Below are 19,105 nucleotides of genomic sequence, written 5' to 3' on the forward strand. Positions count from 1 at the left end.
AGGCAGCCACTAGAGCGCACTCAGTAGGCAGTAGCAGTGTTAAGGAGACTTGCCCAAGAAACTCCTTACTGAAATAGGTGCTGGCTTACTGAACAGGCAGAGCCGAGATTTAAACCCAGGTCTCCTGTGTCAGAGGCAGAGCCCTTAACCATTACACTGTCCAGCCACAAACGGGGTCAGACATAGCACAAGGGAATGAAGGAGGCACAAGGAGACAGAAGGAGGCACAAAAGGGACAGACAGAAGGAGGCACAAAGGGGGGGGGGGTGGAAGGATGAACAAGGCACAGAGGGACACTGTGGCAGTTGCCTGCAACTTACGCTAAGCAGATGCATTAGAAGCAAGTAATAGAACACCAGTGGGGGTGTGGCTTAACCAGGGGGCGTGGCTTCATCCAGGGGGCGTGGCCTAATCCAGCAACATGGCGCCCCCAGGACCAATGGCACTCCAGGCAATGGCCTGTACTGCCTATGCCTAGAGGCGCCCCTGACACACACGCACGTATACACACACAGGCCCATATGTAATTCCCCTTTTCTCCTGAGATATCTCCTAAAACAGTGGTTCCCAACCTTTTTTGACGTTGTGACATCACGCCAAATGCTCAGATCTCTGTGTCACGTTAATAGAAAAAATACTATTAATTCTATTAATACTATACTATTAATAACCACGAATGGATGGAAAGAGTGCATTATCCTGAATACACTTAAAAATGAAGGCTAGAACCTTTCAGGAATATTAATAAAAACAATCAGTGGGACAGTTAGCCGCCCCCCCCTCCCCATTTAGAATGATAGCACAGCACTGACAATTTGCACCACGCGTTATAGCCACAGTGCGCCCCCCCCCCCCCAAAAAAAAAAGAACTCCCTCACACTCAGTATAGGTAGGTAGCCTGGTATAGGTGCCCCCAGTATAGGATCTCATGTGTAGGTGCCCTCAATATAGGTTGCCAAGCATAGGTGCCCCCAGTATAGGAAGTCAGTTGAAAGTCTCCATCCCCCCCATAGGTAGCCAGGCGTAGGTGCCTCCAGTATAGGTAGCCAGGTGTTGAAGTCCTCAGTAAAGGTAGCCAGGTGTTGGAGCCCTCAGTAAAGCTATAGGTGCCCCCAGTATAGGAAATGAGGTGTAGGTGCCCTCAGTATAGGTAACCAGCTATAGGCGCCCCCTTGGAAGCTGGCGCCCTGAGCGACCGCTCCGGTCGCTCATATCAAAGGCCGGCTATGCCGACGCCTGTCGGCGTTAGGCGGTCGTTAAGTGGTTAATGCCGCTTTTTGGTAACAGGGGGTCAGTTGGGGACCCCCAGGTTAATCTTGTCTGGGGGCCCTATTGTTACTAAAAACAGCCCTGTTTGTTTTAAAAATATGGTTTGTTAAAGTAATTTTTGTAACTGTGACAAAAATAATTTGTTACTTTGAAATTCTCATAATATCCACTAGATGGAGGTAAAAGCCCTGCCAGAGCCAAAAGTTCTGCCAGAGAAATATATTAACCAATGATACAATAGGCATGTGATTGTTGTTTTTCAGGACAAAATTAGTTTATTAAAAAAAAATAATAAAAGCTCTCACTGTGGATTGATGCACGAGACTATAATCTCTGCTAATTCACCAGTAATCTTCCCGATGTCTTGATAAGACCATGGTAAGGGCTGCAATCTTTTCCCATATGGTACCAGGTAACGGGCCCATTTCTGGCTATTTTGGCGCCCAAAGTCAGAGACACCTCATTGGCTCAAACCCACTCAGACCCCATCAAGAATCTTTCCTATTCAAGTTGAGAGAGGTGTATAGCCACTTAAGAAAATACTGTTTTGTGAAGCCTGGGTCTTTATAGGTTGGAATATTGGCCCCAATTCACTAAGATCATGCTGGTTATAATAAGGCAAGTGAAAACTTATCACCGTGCATCGATCTGTATTTTAAGGGTTAATTCACTAAAGAACCTTGTCGTATTAAAGGAAACCAGAGCTGTGGCAAAAAAAAGAATCAATACTTACCCAGGGCTTCCTTCAGCCCAGTAAGCATGTGCCAGTCCCTCCGTAATGTCAGTCTGGGTCTTCTGCACATGTGCAGGAGGTCTGGAGATCACGATTGACGTGACTGAGCTAAGTACCGGGGCTGATCGCGGCTGAACGGCAGACCTAAGGAGGACAGCTAGGGACTCACACATGCTTATGGGGCTGGAGGGAGCCCTGGGTAAGTATTGATTCTTTTTATTGCTACAGCTCTGGTACACTTTAATTCAAGAAACAATTATGAGTTTAACGTATCTTGGGCTTCTACCAGCCCTCTGGAGCCGCCCTGTGCCCACGCCATAACTAACCAATCCTCTGGTCCCCCGCAGTTGGGAGACTTGGCCAGTCGACGGCCACTGTGCATGCGCAGCCGTGGCTGCATCTGTCCTTGATCACAATCCCTTCCTCAGTAACGTTCTGCACACGTGCAGTAGAGATTTCCCTGTACTGCGCGTGCGCAGAGCACTTCCATTCACGGGAGTGTGATCAGGAGTTGCATCGACCACGTCCATGCATCCAAAAGAAAGAAGGGTGCTGCGAGGGACTTGAGGATCATTCAGTGATGGCACAGGGTAGCTGCAGGGGGCTGGTAGAAGCCCTAGGTAAGTTAAACTTATTTTTGTTTCTACAATTTAGGTTCACTTTAAGGTGTAGTGATAAGCTTTCACTGTGAGATTGTTGTTTTATCACTCCAGTCTTTATGTTACCACCTCTGTAGATACTTTCACATGCAGTAGATAGGGAGGGGAGGAGCACATGCAGGCAGGATGTAGCTCCAACCCTCCTGCTGTCAGGAGGATTACAGCCTGGGTAGGACAGCCAGTAAAGCAGAGAGAGAGAGAGAGAGATAGGCTGTGTGTGTTTGGCTGGGCTGGGTCTCTGTGTGTTTCTGTATCTCTGTGTGTAAATTTCCATGTGTGTGTATCTAGTATGTGTGTGTATATATATATAGTCTTCTCAAAAAATTAGCATATTGTGATAAAGTTCATTATTTTCTGTAATGTACTGATAAACATTAGACTTTCATATATTTTAGATTCATTACACACAACTGAAGTAGTTCAAGCCTTTTATTGTTTTTCGTATTGATGATTTTGGCATACAGCTCATGAAAACCCAAATTTCCTATCTCAAAAAATTTGCATATTTCATCCGATCAATAAAAGAAAAGTGTTTTTAAAACAAAAAAAGTCAACCTTCAAATAATTATGTTCAGTTATGCACTCAATACTTGGTCGGGAATCCTTTTGCAGAAATGACTGCTTCAATGCGGCGTGGCATGGAGGCAATCAGCCTGTGGCACTGCTCAGGTGTTATGGAGGCCCAGGATGCTTCGAGAGCGGCCTTAAGCTCATCCAGAGTGTTGGGTCTTGCGTCTCTCAACTTTCTCTTCACAATATCCCACAGATTCTCTATGGGGTTCAGGTCAGGAGAGTTGGCAAGCCAATTAAGCACAGTAATACCATGGTCAGTAAACCATTTACCAGTGGTTTTGGCACTGTGAGCAGGTGCCAGGTCGTGCTGAAAAATGAAATCTTCATCTCCATAAAGCTTTTCAGCAGATGGAAGCATGAAGTGCTCCAAAATCTCCTGATAGCTAGCTGCATTGACCCTGCCCTTGATAAAACACAGTGGACCAACACCAGCAGCTGACATGGCACCCCAGACCATCACTGACTGTGGGTACTTGACACTGGACTTCAGGCATTTTGGCATTTCCCTCTCCTCAGTCTTCCTCCAGACTCTGGCACCTTGATTTCCAAAAATCAAATGTTGCAAAGATCTGTAACCTAACTATTCTCTAATGTCCATAGATAAAACCGTGGTACCACGAGAAAAAATATATAGCATGCTTTCAAAAAAGTGTTTCACTACATAATAAATCCAGAATTCCGGCTATATATCAAAAACAGCAGCATCAGCATAAACGGTTATCTTCACTGCAGCAACAGATATGGATAGTAGCCACCATCTAGTTAGGCCTCCTTAATTTAGAAGGTAAACTGTATAATCCTCTTCATTCACAGCATGCATAGTATAAGTTCATCATCTAGATTTTGCATCAAAAGATCGTTTCCATTCTCATGCCAGGAGTAGTATTCATCAAGATAAACTTATCCCCCTGTTCAATCGCAACAGGGACTCCTCCGCAGATGAATGTCGGCAAACATTAGCATGATATAGATATATACTTACCATTCTTATAAGCGGCTTCTATGCTGCGCTGTGCGCCTCCATAGTGGTTCACTCGGCCCAGACTGTAGTGTTCGGTAGTACATATACCATGCTGGCATGGCGACTCGGCGTGCGGATGTGTATGTGAGTCACGCTAATGCATTTCGCCCCGTCAGAAGCTCCGGGGGTGGAGCGAAAAGCAAGGGAGTTTCAGAAAAACATCTACTTCTGCTTTATTGTCTACTCTATAACAAAGCCTTTGACTGTGTGGATCACAATAAATTATGGCAAGTTCTTAACCACTTGAGGACTGCGGTGTTAACCCCCCTAGTGACCAGGCCATTTTTACTTAATTGGCCCACTGCAGCTTTAAGGCCTAGCTGCAGGGCCGCACAACACAGCACACAAGTGATTCCCACCTCTGATCGCCCACACATTGTTTATTTTTTTAAATCAATATTTATATAAACTATTTTTAAATAAATTTAACTTTTTTTTAATTTCCCCCCATTCCCCTCCCTCCCCTCCAGCCAGCCAATCACACGACCGGCTCTCATAGGCTTCAGGCTATTAGAGCCGATCGATTCCCTGTGTCCCTGGGGGACAGCCGTGTCACACGGCTGTCCCCAGTACCACGCTGCTGCAGATCGCAGTGCTGTACAAAGTAATTAGACGGCGATTGCTGCTCAGAGACTGCAGGCGGGCAGAGCTCCGCCCCCCAAGCAGGAGATTCGTGTGCATCCTGCGTGCGATCTCCTGCTAGCCCCATAGACAGCTGTTCATGCCAATGGGCGTGGAGCGGTCCTGGGACTGCCGCACTGCTGCTCACGCCAATTGGCATGGAGCAGTCGGCAACAGGTTAAAGAAATAAGGGTACCGGATTGCCTAACATGTCTCCTGAATAACTTGCATGCAGATCAAGAAGAAACTGTGAGAACTGAACATGGAACATCTGATTGGTTCAATATTGGAAAGGAGTATGACCAGGGCCGGCCCGCCCATGAGGCGGGGTGAGGCGGGTTCCTCAGGCGGCAGGAAGTGGAGGGGCGGCACCAGATGAAGTGGCTGTGACTGAGCGGGGGGAGCCAGAGCCGCGGTGAGGGCAGCCCGACCTCTCCCTCCCTCTCCCCGGGCCGCCCTCCATGCTCCCCCCTCTGACTTTAGGCAGCAGAGTTAGCGCGCAGGGAAGCGCTGCTGTACACAGCCTGTTACTCACCTCCCTGGATCCGATCGCCGCTCCCGCCCTGCTGGTCTCCTCTCTGCAATGTAGCCGCTGATACATTACACACGCTGCTTCCTGTTTACACAGGAAGCAGCCGCGTGTGTATCAGCGGCTACATTGCAGAGAGGAGACCAGCAGGGCGGGAGCGGCGATCGGATCCAGGGAGGTGAGTAACAGGCTGTGTACAGCAGCGCTTCCCTGCGCGCTAACTCTGCTGCCTAAAGTCCGAGGGGGGAGCATGGAGGGTGGCCCGGGGAGAGGGAGGGAGAGGTCGGGCTGCCCTCCCCGTGGCTCCGGCTCCCCCCTCCGCCATTATAAGGGGGCACCTACCTGGGCAAGCTACCTATCTATCCTATACTGGGGGGGCACCTACCTAATCTAACCTGTTTTGGGGGCAGCTACCTATCTATCCTATACTGGGGGGCACCTACCTAATCTAACCTGTTTTGGGGGCAGCTACCTATCTATCCTATACTGGGGGGCACCTACCTAATCTAACCTGTTTTGGGGGCAGCTACCTATCTATCCTATACTGGGGGGCACCTACCTAATCTAACCTGTTTTGGGGGCAGCTACCTATCTATCCTATACTGGGGGGCACCTACCTAATCTAACCTGTACTAGGGGCAGCTACCTATCTATCCTATACTGGGGGGGCACCTATCTAATCTAACCTATACTGGGGGCCAGCTACCTATCTATCCTATACTGGGGGGCAGCTACCTATCTAACCTATACTGGGAGGCAGCTACCTATCTAACCTATACTGGGGGGCAGCTACCTATCTAACCTGTACTGGGGGCAGCTACCTGTCTATCCTATACTGGGGGGCACCTACCTAATCTAACCTGTACTGGGGGGCAGCTACCTATCTATCCTATACTGGGGGGCAGCTACCTATCTAACCTACACTGGGGGGCAGCTACCTATCTAACCTATACTGGGGGCAGCTACCTGTCTATCCTATACTGGGGGGCACCTACCTAATCTAACCTGTACTGGGGGGCAGCTACCTATCTATCCTATACTGGGGGGCAGCTACCTATCTAACCTACACTGGGAGGCAGCTACCTATCTAACCTATACTGGGGGGCAGCTACCTATCTAACCTGTACTGGGGGCAGCTACCTGTCTATCCTATACTGGGGGGCACCTACCTAATCTAACCTGTACTGGGGGGCAGCTACCTATCTATCCTATACTGGGGGGCAGCTACCTATCTAACCTACACTGGGGGGCAGCTACCTATCTAACCTATACTGGGGGCAGCTACCTATCTATCCTATACTGGGGGGCACCTACCTAATCTAACCTGTACTGGGGGGCAGCTACCTATCTAACCTATACTGGGGGGAAGCTACCTATCTAACCTATACTGGGGGCAGCTACCTGTCTATCCTATACTGGGGGGCACCTACCTAATCTAACCTGTACTGGGGGCAGCTACCTATCTAACCTATACTGGGGGGCAGCTACCTATCTAACCTATGCTGGGGGGCAGCTACCTGTCTAACCTATGCTGGGGGCAGCTACCTATCTAATCTATACTGGGGGCACCTACCTAATCTAACCTGTACTGGGGGCAGCTACCTATCTATCCTATACTGGGGGGCACCTACCTAATCTAACCTGTACTGGGGGGCAGCTACCTATCTAACCTATACTGGGGGCAGCTACCTATCTATCCTATACTGGGGGGCACCTACCTAATCTAACCTGTACTGGGGGCAGCTACCTATCTATCCTATACTGGGGGGCACCTACCTAATCTAACCTGTACTGGGGGGCAGCTACCTATCTAACCTATACTGGGGGGCAGCTACCTATCTAACCTATGCTGGGGGGCAGCTACCTGTCTAACCTATGCTGGGGGCAGCTACCTATCTAATCTATACTGGGGGCACCTACCTAATCTAACCTGTACTGGGGGCAGCTACCTATCTATCCTATACTGGGGGGCCCCTACCTAATCTAACTAGTACTAGGGGCAGCTACCTATCTATCCTATACTGGGGGGGCACCTACCTAATCTAACCTATACTGGGGGCCAGCTACCTATCTATCCTATACTGGGGGGCAGCTACCTATCTAACCTATACTGGGGGGCAGCTACCTATCTAACCTATACTGGGGGGCAGCTACCTATCTAACCTGTTTTGGGGGCAGCTACCTGTCTATCCTATACTGGGGAGCACCTACCTAATCTAACCTGTACTGGGGGGCAGCTACCTATCTATCCTATACTGGGGGGCAGCTACCTATCTAACCTACACTGGGGGGCAGCTACCTATCTAACCTATACTGGGGGCAGCTACCTATCTATCCTATACTGGGGGGCACCTACCTAATCTAACCTGTACTGGGGGCAGCTACCTATCTATCCTATACTGGGGGGCACCTACCTAATCTAACCTGTACTGGGGGGCAGCTACCTATCTAACCTATACTGGGGGGAAGCTACCTATCTAACCTATACTGGGGGCAGCTACCTGTCTATCCTATACTGGGGGGCACCTACCTAATCTAACCTGTACTGGGGGCAGCTACCTATCTAACCTATACTGGGGGGCAGCTACCTATCTAACCTATGCTGGGGGGCAGCTACCTGTCTAACCTATGCTGGGGGCAGCTACCTATCTAATCTATACTGGGGGCACCTACCTAATCTAACCTGTACTGGGGGCAGCTACCCATCTATCCTATACTGGGGGGCACCTACCTAATCTAACCTGTACTGGGGGGCAGCTACCTATCTAACCTATACTGGGGGCAGCTACCTATCTATCCTATACTGGGGGGCACCTACCTAATCTAACCTGTACTGGGGGCAGCTACCTATCTATCCTATACTGGGGGGCACCTACCTAATCTAACCTGTACTGGGGGGCAGCTACCTATCTAACCTATACTGGGGGGCAGCTACCTATCTAACCTATGCTGGGGGGCAGCTACCTGTCTAACCTATGCTGGGGGCAGCTACCTATCTAATCTATACTGGGGGCACCTACCTAATCTAACCTGTACTGGGGGCAGCTACCTATCTATCCTATACTGGGGGGCACCTACCTAATCTAACCTGTACTGGGGGGCAGCTACCTATCTAACCTATACTGGGGGCAGCTACCTATCTATCCTATACTGGGGGGCACCTACCTAATCTAACCTGTACTGGGGGCAGCTACCTATCTATCCTATACTGGGGGCACCTACCTAATCTAACCTGTACTGGGGGGCAGCTACCTATCTAACCTATACTGGGGGGCAGCTACCTATCTAACCTATGCTGGGGGGCAGCTACCTGTCTAACCTATGCTGGGGGCAGCTACCTATCTAATCTATACTGGGGGCACCTACCTAATCTAACCTGTACTGGGGGCACCTACCTAATCTAACCTATACTGAAGGGCAGCGACCTAATCTAACCTATACTGGGGGGAAGCTACCTATCTAACCTATACTGGGGGCACTTATCTAACCTGTATTGGGGGCATCTACCTACCTAGCTAGCCTATACAGGTGGCAACTATACTGGCTACCTATACTGGGGGCACCTACCTAACTAACCTATACTGGGAGTACCTACCTATCTAACCTATGCTGGGGGCAACTATACTGGCTACCTATATTGGAGGCACCTACCTAGCTAACCTGTACTGGGGGCACCTACTTATCTAACTTATACCGAGGGGGGGGGGGGTGCCTGCCTATCTAACATACTGGGGGCAACTATACTGGCTACCTATACTGGAGGCAACTACCTGGCTAACCTATACTGGGGGCAACTTTACTGGCTCACCCATGCCTGGCCACCTATACTCGGGGGGGACCTACAGCTGCGGCTGATTGTCACGGTCAGTCACTGAGCAGCGAGCGCCGCCGACGTGACGATGATGATGATAAGGCTGGCTGGCTGCCGCCGGCCGCCGCTCATGTTATGTAGAAATATTGGGGGGGGGGGGCGCCTTTACGATCTTTGCCTCAGGCAGCAGAAAGTCCAGGACCGGCCCTGAGTATGACAAGGTTGTATATTGTCATCCTATTTATTTAACTTATATACAGAGTATATCATGCTGGATTGGATCAAGCAAATGCTGGAATTAAGATTGCTGGAAGAAATAACAACCTCCGATATGCAGATGAATTACTCTTATGGCAGAAGGTAAAAAAGAAACCTATTGAAGAGGGTGAAAGAGGAAAGTGCAAAATTTGGCCTAAGGATCAATATAAAAAAACTAAAATCATGGCATTAAGACCCATTCCCTCCTGGCATATAGAGGGGTAAGAAATGGAAGTAGTATCAGACTTTCTGTTCTCGGGAACAAAGATCACTACAGACGGAGAATGAAAAGATGTTTATTCCTTAAAGGAAAGTAATGACAGACCTGGACAGTGTAATAAAATTAAAGATGTCACTATGTCAGCAAAGGTTCATATAATCAATGCCATGTTTTCTTCAGTAGTAAAGTATGCTTGTGAGAGTTGGAGCATAAGGAAGGCTGAGTGCCAAAGAATGCCCTTTTGAATTGTGGTGCTGTAGAAGACTTTTGAGAGTCCCTTGGACTGTGAGAAGATCCAATAAGTCAATCCTTAAAGAAATTAACCATTAGTGTTAATTGGAGGGAGCAATGCAGATGATGAAGCTGAAATACTTTGGACACTCAATGAGAAGGCAGGACTCATTGGAGCAGACCCTGATGCTGGGAAAATGGAATAAAAAGGAGGGGGGGATGAAAGAGTATGAGATGGCTAAACAGTATCATGGAAGCAACAAACATGGAATTCTATTTGGAATTCAGGCGAGTTGACCTTAAGTACTGCTGAGTTATTTCTAACATGGTGTCAAATCGGTGGAATATTGCTAGCGGATTACCTTCCCCAATACATGTGTTCAATGAGAAGCTGTTGCTAAGCAGCTACAGTAGCACATTGTATGTTAATGCTTCGCATTTTCCTTATCCACATTCATATTTTTCTGCAGTATATTTTTAATATCTGTGCTTAATTTCATATATTGTTATACATATTGATCTACTATATACAGTATAAGCACGGGTATCAGTATAAATTCAACTGTTGGGTTAAATATTTCTTCATAAAACACCTTGACAAATACAGTATGTGTCCTTCTGGTTTTGTACGGTCCCATTTGTATGGTTCCATTATCACCACATATTCCTTGCATTTCCAAGTAGTGTCTATACGAGTGTAGTCTGATTGCCCCTATAGCAGCAATCTAGCTCAAGGCTGCTCCTGCAAACACTATATTGCCAAAAGTATTGGGTGCTCCTCCAGATTGCTGAATTCAGGTGTTCCAATCACTTTCATGGAAGAGTTTGAGTTTGGGGAATGCCAGGAAAACAGGACTTGGCTGACTGCATTGTGCCAAGTGTAAAGTTTGGCAGACGGAGATTATAGTTTGTGGTTGTTTTTAGGGGTTCATCCATTGTCAATTGATAAGCCCTAGTGCCTCACTTGTTTGAGATGACAGCATTAGGCTTCACCAGGCATCCATAAACTTACCCTTGCCGTGGCCTACAGTGGTGGAAGTGTGCAACCTGCTGCGGCTTTTGCAGCTGCCGCTCAAGGGGGATACGGCGGACTGAAAGTCTGCCTTACTACTTTCCAAAGTGGATTGTGGTGGTGGTGGGGAGGAGGGGGCTCTTCGCACAGGTCCTAGCATGGTACACTGCTTAGGTCGAGTCACCTTTGCTTTCTCAGCCACTGGGTTGGGTATAAACTTTGACGTTTTCCCTTTTAAAACACTATAATTCAGCCTCCAGCAACAGCTGGAAGCCGAATTATATCATTCCCCACTATCCACATGGACCTAGAGGAGGAATTAACGTCGCCGGGAGTGGTGCAACAGCAGGTTAAGCCATACCGGCTGTATCCTGCGCCCAAGTCTCCCGGCCGTGATTAAATATGTACGCTGTGCACATGCCCATGTTGTAAAGGATCAAGTTTATAAATACAGTAAGATGTGAAAACTTGCACGTTCTATAGCAATGCTATAAAAATAACATGTCAACAGGGCACAACCAGATCATCCACAAGGCAACTTAGGTAGGTGCCTAAGGCTTAGTGAGTGTCAAGGGGCCTGGCTGACCAAAGCCTCCATCAAATCTTACCAAAAAGCAAGATGGCCAGTAGGTGTGCACTGATGCCACTATCTTGCCTAGGGCTCAATTTCCCCTGAATCCATCCCTGCAGAAGTGTAATCAGAACAGGACCCAAATCACGTCATGCAGGAGAGATAGTCTTCACCACCTATGTAGTAACAGCTCTTTTATTGCATGTACAGGGGAACAGCCATAAAAAGGAACCAGAGGTGAGAGGCATATAAAGGATTCGATTTTTATTTACTTTTAAACAATACCAGTTATCTGGCAGTCCTGCTGATCCTTCTGGTCAGTGATGTCTGAATCACACACCTGAAACAAGCATGCAGCTAATCTTGTCAGATTTTTGTCAGAAACACCTGATCTGCATTCTTGTTAAAGAGACTCCGTAACAAAAATTGCATCCTGTTTTTTATCATCCTACAAGTTCCAAAAGCTATTCTAATGTGTTCTGGCTAACTGCAGCACTTTCTACTTAAGCTAAGTACCCACGGGGGTACAATTGTAGCTGTCGCCGCACACGGGAGCGTGTGCGCGACAGTTCGGCGGCAGTTCGGCGACAGCTCGTCGCCAAATCCCTCTGCATCCACACGGCAGCAGAGGGATTAGCGATGCGGCGGAAGCTGTCGCCGAGTTTCCTCCCCCCCGCCGGAAGCTCCGTGTGGTGTGTGTGGGTAGCTGTCGCTAGCCCGCATACACATGCGGGGCTAGCGACAGTTCCGGCGAGGTTGCGGCGACGACTGTAGCCGGCGATTGAACATGTCAATCGCCTGGCGACAGCTCCGACGGGCGACGGTTCGGGGGCGCGCGCATCATACACACGGGGGAACTGTCGCCGCAACATGCGCGTGCCACGCGGTTGCGGCGACGGCCGTCCCCCGTGAGTATGGGCCTTAACACAGTCTCTGTAATAAATCAATGTATCTTTCCCCTGTCAGTCTTGTCGGCCTGTGTCTGGAAGGCTGTCAAGTTCTTCAGTGTTGTGGTTCTGCTATGAACTCCCCATTATGCACACTGCCTGTGTGTTATTTAGGATTAGAGCAGCTTCTCTCTTCTCTCTCTTATCTTTTACAAGCTGGATAAATCGTCCTCTGAACTGGCTGGGCTTTCACATACTGAGGAATTACAAACAAGGGCAAAGCTGTTTGCAGGAAGAAAAGAGCAGCCTGAAACTTCAGTGCATGGGGGAAAGAAACGCACAAATGATCTCTTGAGATTCAAAAGGAAGGCTGTATACAGCCTGCTTGTGTATGGATGTATTTTCTATGTGTGGACATACTGTACATCAACCTACTTCCTGTTTTGGTGGCCATTTTGTTTGTTTACAAACAAACTTTTAAAAACTGTTTTTAACCACTTTTAATGCGGCGAGGAGCGGCGAAATTGTGACAGAGGGTAATAGGAGATGTCCCCTAACGCACTGGTATGTTTACTTTTGAGCGATTTTAACAATACAGATTCTCTTTAACTAGAGTGACCATATTTTTGTGGGTCCAACCTTGGACGGGGAGGGGGGCGTGGGGGGGTCAAAAAGTGGGGAGGACTGAGCGCGCAGCGGCGAAGACTGGGGGGGGGGGGGGGTTGCGCCGCGCCGAAAAAATGGGCGTGGCCATGACATTTTATGGGCGGAGCTAAACGTAATGATGTAACAGCGAGGCATAAGAAAGCAGTGTTTACGCCATGATGTGGACAAACGAGACTTTGCATCATGGGTGTGCAGAAACTGTGTGATGCTAATAGTATACCGTAACCACAAAGCAGCAAACATAGCCATCTATGACCATTAAATAATAAATGTAGTAACAGTTACCCCGGACACCAGAAAATAAACGCAATAGGCAACATGTCAGCACAAAATAACCGCAATGCGGGCAACATGTCAGTACAAAATAAACGCAATGCGGGCAACATGTCGGTACAAAATAAACGCAATGCAGGCAAACATTTCACCAGAAAAGAAACACACTGCGGGCAAACATTTCGCTAGAAAAGAAACGCACTGCGGGCAAACATTTCGCTAGAAAAGAAACAATGCGGGCAAACATTTCACCAGAAAAGAAACGCACTGCGGGCAAACATTTCGCTAGAAAAGAAACAGTGCGGGCAAACATTTCACCAGAAAAGAAACGCAATGCGGGCAAACATTTCGCTAGAAAAGAAACGCACTGCGGGCAAACATTTCGCTAGAAAAGAAACAATGCGGGCAAACATTTCACCAGAAAAGAAACGCAATGCGGGCAAACATTTCGCTAGAAAAGAAACGCACTGCGGGCAAACATTTCGCTAGAAAAGAAACAATGCGGGCAAACATTTCGCTAGAAAAGAAACGCAATGCGGGCAAACATTTCGCTAGAAAAGAAACAATGCGGGCAAACATTTCGCTAGAAAAGAAACGCAATGCGGGCAAACATTTCGCTAGAAAAGAAACAATGCGGGCAAACATTTCGCTAGAAAAGAAACAATGCGGGCAAACATTTCACCTGGAAAAGAAACAATGCGGGCAAACATTTCACCTGGAAAAGAAACCTAATGCGGGCAAACATTTCACCTGGAAAAGAAACAATGCGGGCAAACATTTCACCTGGAAAAGAAACCTAATGCGGGCAAACATTTCACCTGGAAAAGAAAGCAATGATTTACTCACCTGGCAGAAGTGTCCGGCCTCTGGCGCGCTGCTCCGTCCCGGGACCGTCTTGTTCCTCCTGCTCTTCTCTCCCGCGCTGACAGGGCTACGGCAAGATGGCGCCCGAAGCCCTGTACTAGAGACACAAATAGGTCTCCAGTACAGGGCTTCGGCAGCCATCTTGCCGTAGCCCTGCTCGCCTGCCGGTGTCGGAAACAGACACCGGAAGAGGAGGCTGGAGCGGGGCTGCAGGCAATGAACTGGCACGGCGTCTATAGACGCCGCTGCCAGTTCATTGAGGAGAGAGTGGCCAGAGTCCCGAGGCCGGGACGTCCCGCTGCTGAAAGCGGGACGTTTCCCGGGACCTCATTAAGCCTGGGACAGCGGACCCCGAATCCGGGACGTGTCCCGGGCAATCCGGGACGTCTGGTCACTCTACTTTAACCATCTTAGCGGTATGGACGAGCTCAGCTCGTCCATCACCGCCGATGGCTGCCGCTCAGGCCCTGCTGGGCCGATTTTGTTCAAATAAAAAGCAGCACACGCAGCCGGCACTTTGCCAGCCGCGTGTGCTGCCCGATTGCCGCCGCCCTGCGGCGATCCGCCGCGAGCAGCGGTGAAATAGGGTCCCCCCAGCCGCCTGAGCCCTGCGCAGCCGGAACAAATAGTTCCGGCCAGCGCTAAGGGCTGGATCGGAGGCGGCTGACGTCAGGACGTCGGCTGACGTCCATGACGTCACTCCGCTCGTCGCCATGGCGACGAAGTAAGCAAAACACGGAAGGCCGCTTATTGCGGCCTTCCGTGTTACTTCTGGCTGCCGGAGGCGATCGGAAGAACGCCTCCGGAGCGCCCTCTAGTGGGCTTTCATGCAGCCAACTTTCAGTTGGCTGCATGAAATAGTTTTTTTTTTATTTAAAAAAAACCCTCCCGCAGCCGCGCTGGCGATCTTAATAGAACGCCAGGGTGGTTAAAGGTCTATGACTAAAAGCTTTACAGGCAGGCAATGCGCATTGTTTAAAAATAAATACATTTGTCAGCCTCCATATGTCTCCTTGGGATCCATTAAGGAAATAAATATGGCAGCCTCCATATTCTTCTCACTACAGGATCATTTTATAGAATAAGTCATCTTTCACCACTAGTCAAGCCACATTAAAATGATTACTATGTAAAATATTTTTCTTTGGTAAACATCATGAGTGTTATGTAGCCAGATACATTTCATTTACAGACGTATCTTTCTGCTGGACAACCTGTAATCAACAAGTCTAGTTTTCATGTAAAGGTCGGCTGCTGGGCACATCTGATATATTAGATATAAGTGGTTTCCCTGAGCCTGATGAGAAGCTACACGGAACATTCTGTACAGTACAATTTTACAAGTAGGCTACAAACCAGTTGAGCAGCTTCTATCAGGAAGCGCACAGCAGAGATTATCACCTTCTGATGAATATGCTTTCTACACACATACCATCTTTACTGTGGACACTCCTTATTGCCGTAATATAATTCAGAACACCAGTGGACTTCATCCAAAGCTTGTTCTCATACTTGGAATTCATTCTTGTTATGGAGTACTGTGCTAATGATTATCGTTCTTTGTTTACAAACTTAAACCCCAACTTTAATATTTTAGTTTTGCATACTGTAAAGCGTGGGTTGAAGCTGTTTTCAGTTTTTATTGCTGTAAGAATTTCCCTTACTTGATCTAGGACTAAATACTACACATATCTACAACAAAGATAGAGGAAGTAACAAGTTAGAAACCCTTTTCTGGTAAAGCAGGTGAGGCATGGTCCGGTGTTAAGGTCTAGCGCTGATGGGCAGATTCAACCAAGAAACAAATCTTTCTCTAATCAAATCTGTTTAGAGAGAGATCGATTGGCTGCCTATACACCGCAGGCCGATTCCCAATCAATTTCAGCATAAAATTGATCAGAAATTGACCTTGTGACGCCGCATCCATCCACCTTGGCACCCTGACGCTGTCCACCCGAGTGTCTAATGCCCCCGTGCAGTCTATACATTACCTGTCTGCAGCCTCCGCTTGCTCTGGGCTACCTACGTTGTCTATACACTCACGCCCCACGTGGTTGTTGTAAGAGCGTGCGTGTGACATCTGACGTCACACACGCACCCATGTTGCTAGGCAACCACGTGGCACGTATGTATGAACAGGAGAGGTAGCCCGGAGCAAGCAAAGGCCACAGATAGGTCATGTATAGCTTTTACATTAGGAGAGACAGCTCTGGGGGCTTCGTCACTTGTCCCGATATCGCTCGCCGTTACTGTCGCGCATCTGATCAAGCAAGTTGGCCTTACATCTTGCAGCATGTTTCGGCCCAAAATTGGTCACATTGTCGGTCGGGCATGCACTTGTTGACAATTTTTATCCAATTCCAATTATAATAATCGAATCGGATGGTCAATTGGCCGCCAAGTCACCTGATGTATGGCCACCTTCAGTCATGGAGCAGATCTGCACTGGGTCAGTGTTTGTTGGTGTGATATCTGCAAATCCTTTTCTCCAATGTTGAGAAGAGTTACAATCCCATCAAGTCCCTTATTTTCTGCCCCCAGGACCACCATCACCATGCTGTTACAGCCATGAAAATTCCAATGACGTGAAGTGAGCAGATTCTATCCAGTGGGAGCAGTTAGCAATAAGAAGTAAAACCAAAAGAGAACAAACGGTTGGCACTACAGCGGTATGACATGCATTGATCAGCTTCAGAAACATGCTGTATGCACAGGAGGACTTAAATATACCTCTTCTCTGGAACCTCTTCAGCGTGCTCAAGCAGAGACATCATGTAGCAAGCAAACACAGAAAGCAGGAAAGCTGGCACTGCTGCAAGTGTTCAATTTATTGTAGCATAGGTAAAGTGCAAACGTGCAACATTTTGCAAAAGTGGCATGGAATAAAACACATACCCTTGTGAGAGGAGGCGTAGGTGGTGGTGGGTGCTGGTGCCTCCTGTGCCTAGCACCCACCACCACCTACGCCTCCTCTCACAAGGGTATGTGTTTTATTCCATGCCACTTTTGCAAGATGTTGCACGTTTGCACTTTACCTATGCTACAATAAATTGAACACTTGCAGCAGTGCCAGCTTTCCTGCTTTCTTTGTTCGCGAGCAATAAGAAATCATAGGAAGGTAAAATACCACTTTCCACATTATCCAAACCTAAAATAAAGGTTTATCTGGAGTTGATTTCTTCATGGATGATATCTAGTTAGCAGTCAATCACTGAGATAGTATTTAAGTGTTCCTTTGTGTAGTTGCATCAATATTTTTGTATTAATACATTAATTTGAATAGATAAATTATTATTCTCTGAAATGTGATAACTTTTGGTTACAATCAATTCTAAGGCTTTGTTCACACTACAAATGGCTAAACGCAAACACTGAGTGTTTTTCTGGCGTTTTCCTCAATAGTATTTTGAGCGTTTTTTAACTGTATGGGATAGCGTTTTTCTGCATTTTCCAGCGTTTTGCATTTAGCCATTTTACTGCACGTGGGTCGCTCTCCCATACAGGAAATGGCCACTACACAGGAAACAGAGGTGTTTTATGGGTAAACTGCAGTGTTTTATGGGTAATCTGCAATATTTACCGAGTAAAAGCGCAGGAAAAACGCTGATTATTGTGAACGATTTTGAAGCGCTCCTATCTTTAACATTGAAGCGCTAATCTCTCAAAACCACTCAGAAATGGTGCAGTTACGCGCTGAAAAACACAAAAAGCTTAAATGAGAACAGCCACATATACTTAACATTGACCAAGCGCTTTTCAAAACGCTAGCGATTTCCAGCGATGCTGAAATCGCCTGAAAAGCGCTCTAGTGTGAATGGGTGCTCACAGGATTACTTTATGGGCATAAAATAATGTTAAATTAATAATCATCTCAGAATGGGTTCTGAATACAAATTCATCTATGGGTAGTTCACACCAAAAATCGCTATGCGTAATCACAGACGCTTAACGTTTTTTGTAGTTATTTGTAGCAGCGGTTCCTGGCATGTGCCTAGCGATTTTCAATTTATGCTTAGCGATAATGGAGCGTTTGCGTTTAGCAATTTTGCAGTTCTGGAAGTACACTTTGACCTGGAAGTGAACAGCTTTTGGCAAAAAAAAAATGCTTTGAAATTTGCTCTGTTCAGCAATTTTTAAAGCAATTTTACAGTTTTTCTATACTTTACATCAGTGTTTTTCAACCAGTGTTCCGCGGTACACTAGTGTGCCGCGGAACGTTGCCTGGTGTGCCATCCTCTTCTCCCCCTCCCGCCCGTGGCCGCGGCCGCCGCTGTCCTTAGCAGCGGCCGCTCTCCCCTCTCCAGCGCATGTGTTTATTCTAGCAGCGTATCTCCGGCTGCTCTGTGTGATGCGGAAGGAGGCAGGGCTCGGTTACCATAGTAATGGCGATACATATCGCCGTTACAGGAAGCCGCTGCTCTGCTTCCTTCCGCATCACACAGAGCAGCCGGAGATACGCTGCTAGAATAAACACATGCGCTGGAGAGGGGAGAGCGGCCGCTGCTAAGGTAATAACAGCGGCGGCCGCGGGGACGGGCGGGAGGGCACTATACTGGGGCACTATTCTGGGGCACTATACTAGCTATACTGGGGCACTATTCTGGCTATACTGGGGCACTATACTAACTATACTGGGGCACTATACTGGGGCACTATACTGGCTATACTGGGGCACTATACTGGCTATACTGGGGGGCTATACTGGGGCACTATACTAGCTATACTGGGGGGCTATACTGGGGCACTATACTAGCTATACTGGGGGGGCTATACTGGGGCACTATACTGGGGCACTATGCTGGCTATACTGGGGCACTATACTGGCTATACTGGGGCACTATACTGGCTATACTGGGGCACTATACTAGCTATACTGGGGCACTATTCTGGCTATACTGGGGCACTAT

At 47.9% G+C, this 19,105-nt stretch overlaps 1 protein-coding gene across 1 annotated transcript in view; it reads right to left on the reverse strand.

Annotated features, from left to right (window-relative positions):
- The window catches only part of LOC137562252 (migration and invasion enhancer 1-like), a 79,355-nt gene extending 63,634 nt beyond the window's left edge, over positions 1-15,721 (reverse strand). The window contains exon 1 of the mRNA XM_068273585.1: positions 15,631-15,721. Within this exon, the coding sequence (XP_068129686.1) occupies positions 15,631-15,721 (91 nt within the window). The remainder of the gene's footprint in view (positions 1-15,630) is intronic.
- Between the last annotated feature and the right edge of the window lie 3,384 nt (positions 15,722-19,105).

Source organism: Hyperolius riggenbachi, chromosome 3 (genome assembly GCF_040937935.1).
Source record: "Hyperolius riggenbachi isolate aHypRig1 chromosome 3, aHypRig1.pri, whole genome shotgun sequence".
Lineage (NCBI taxonomy): Eukaryota > Metazoa > Chordata > Amphibia > Anura > Hyperoliidae > Hyperolius > Hyperolius riggenbachi.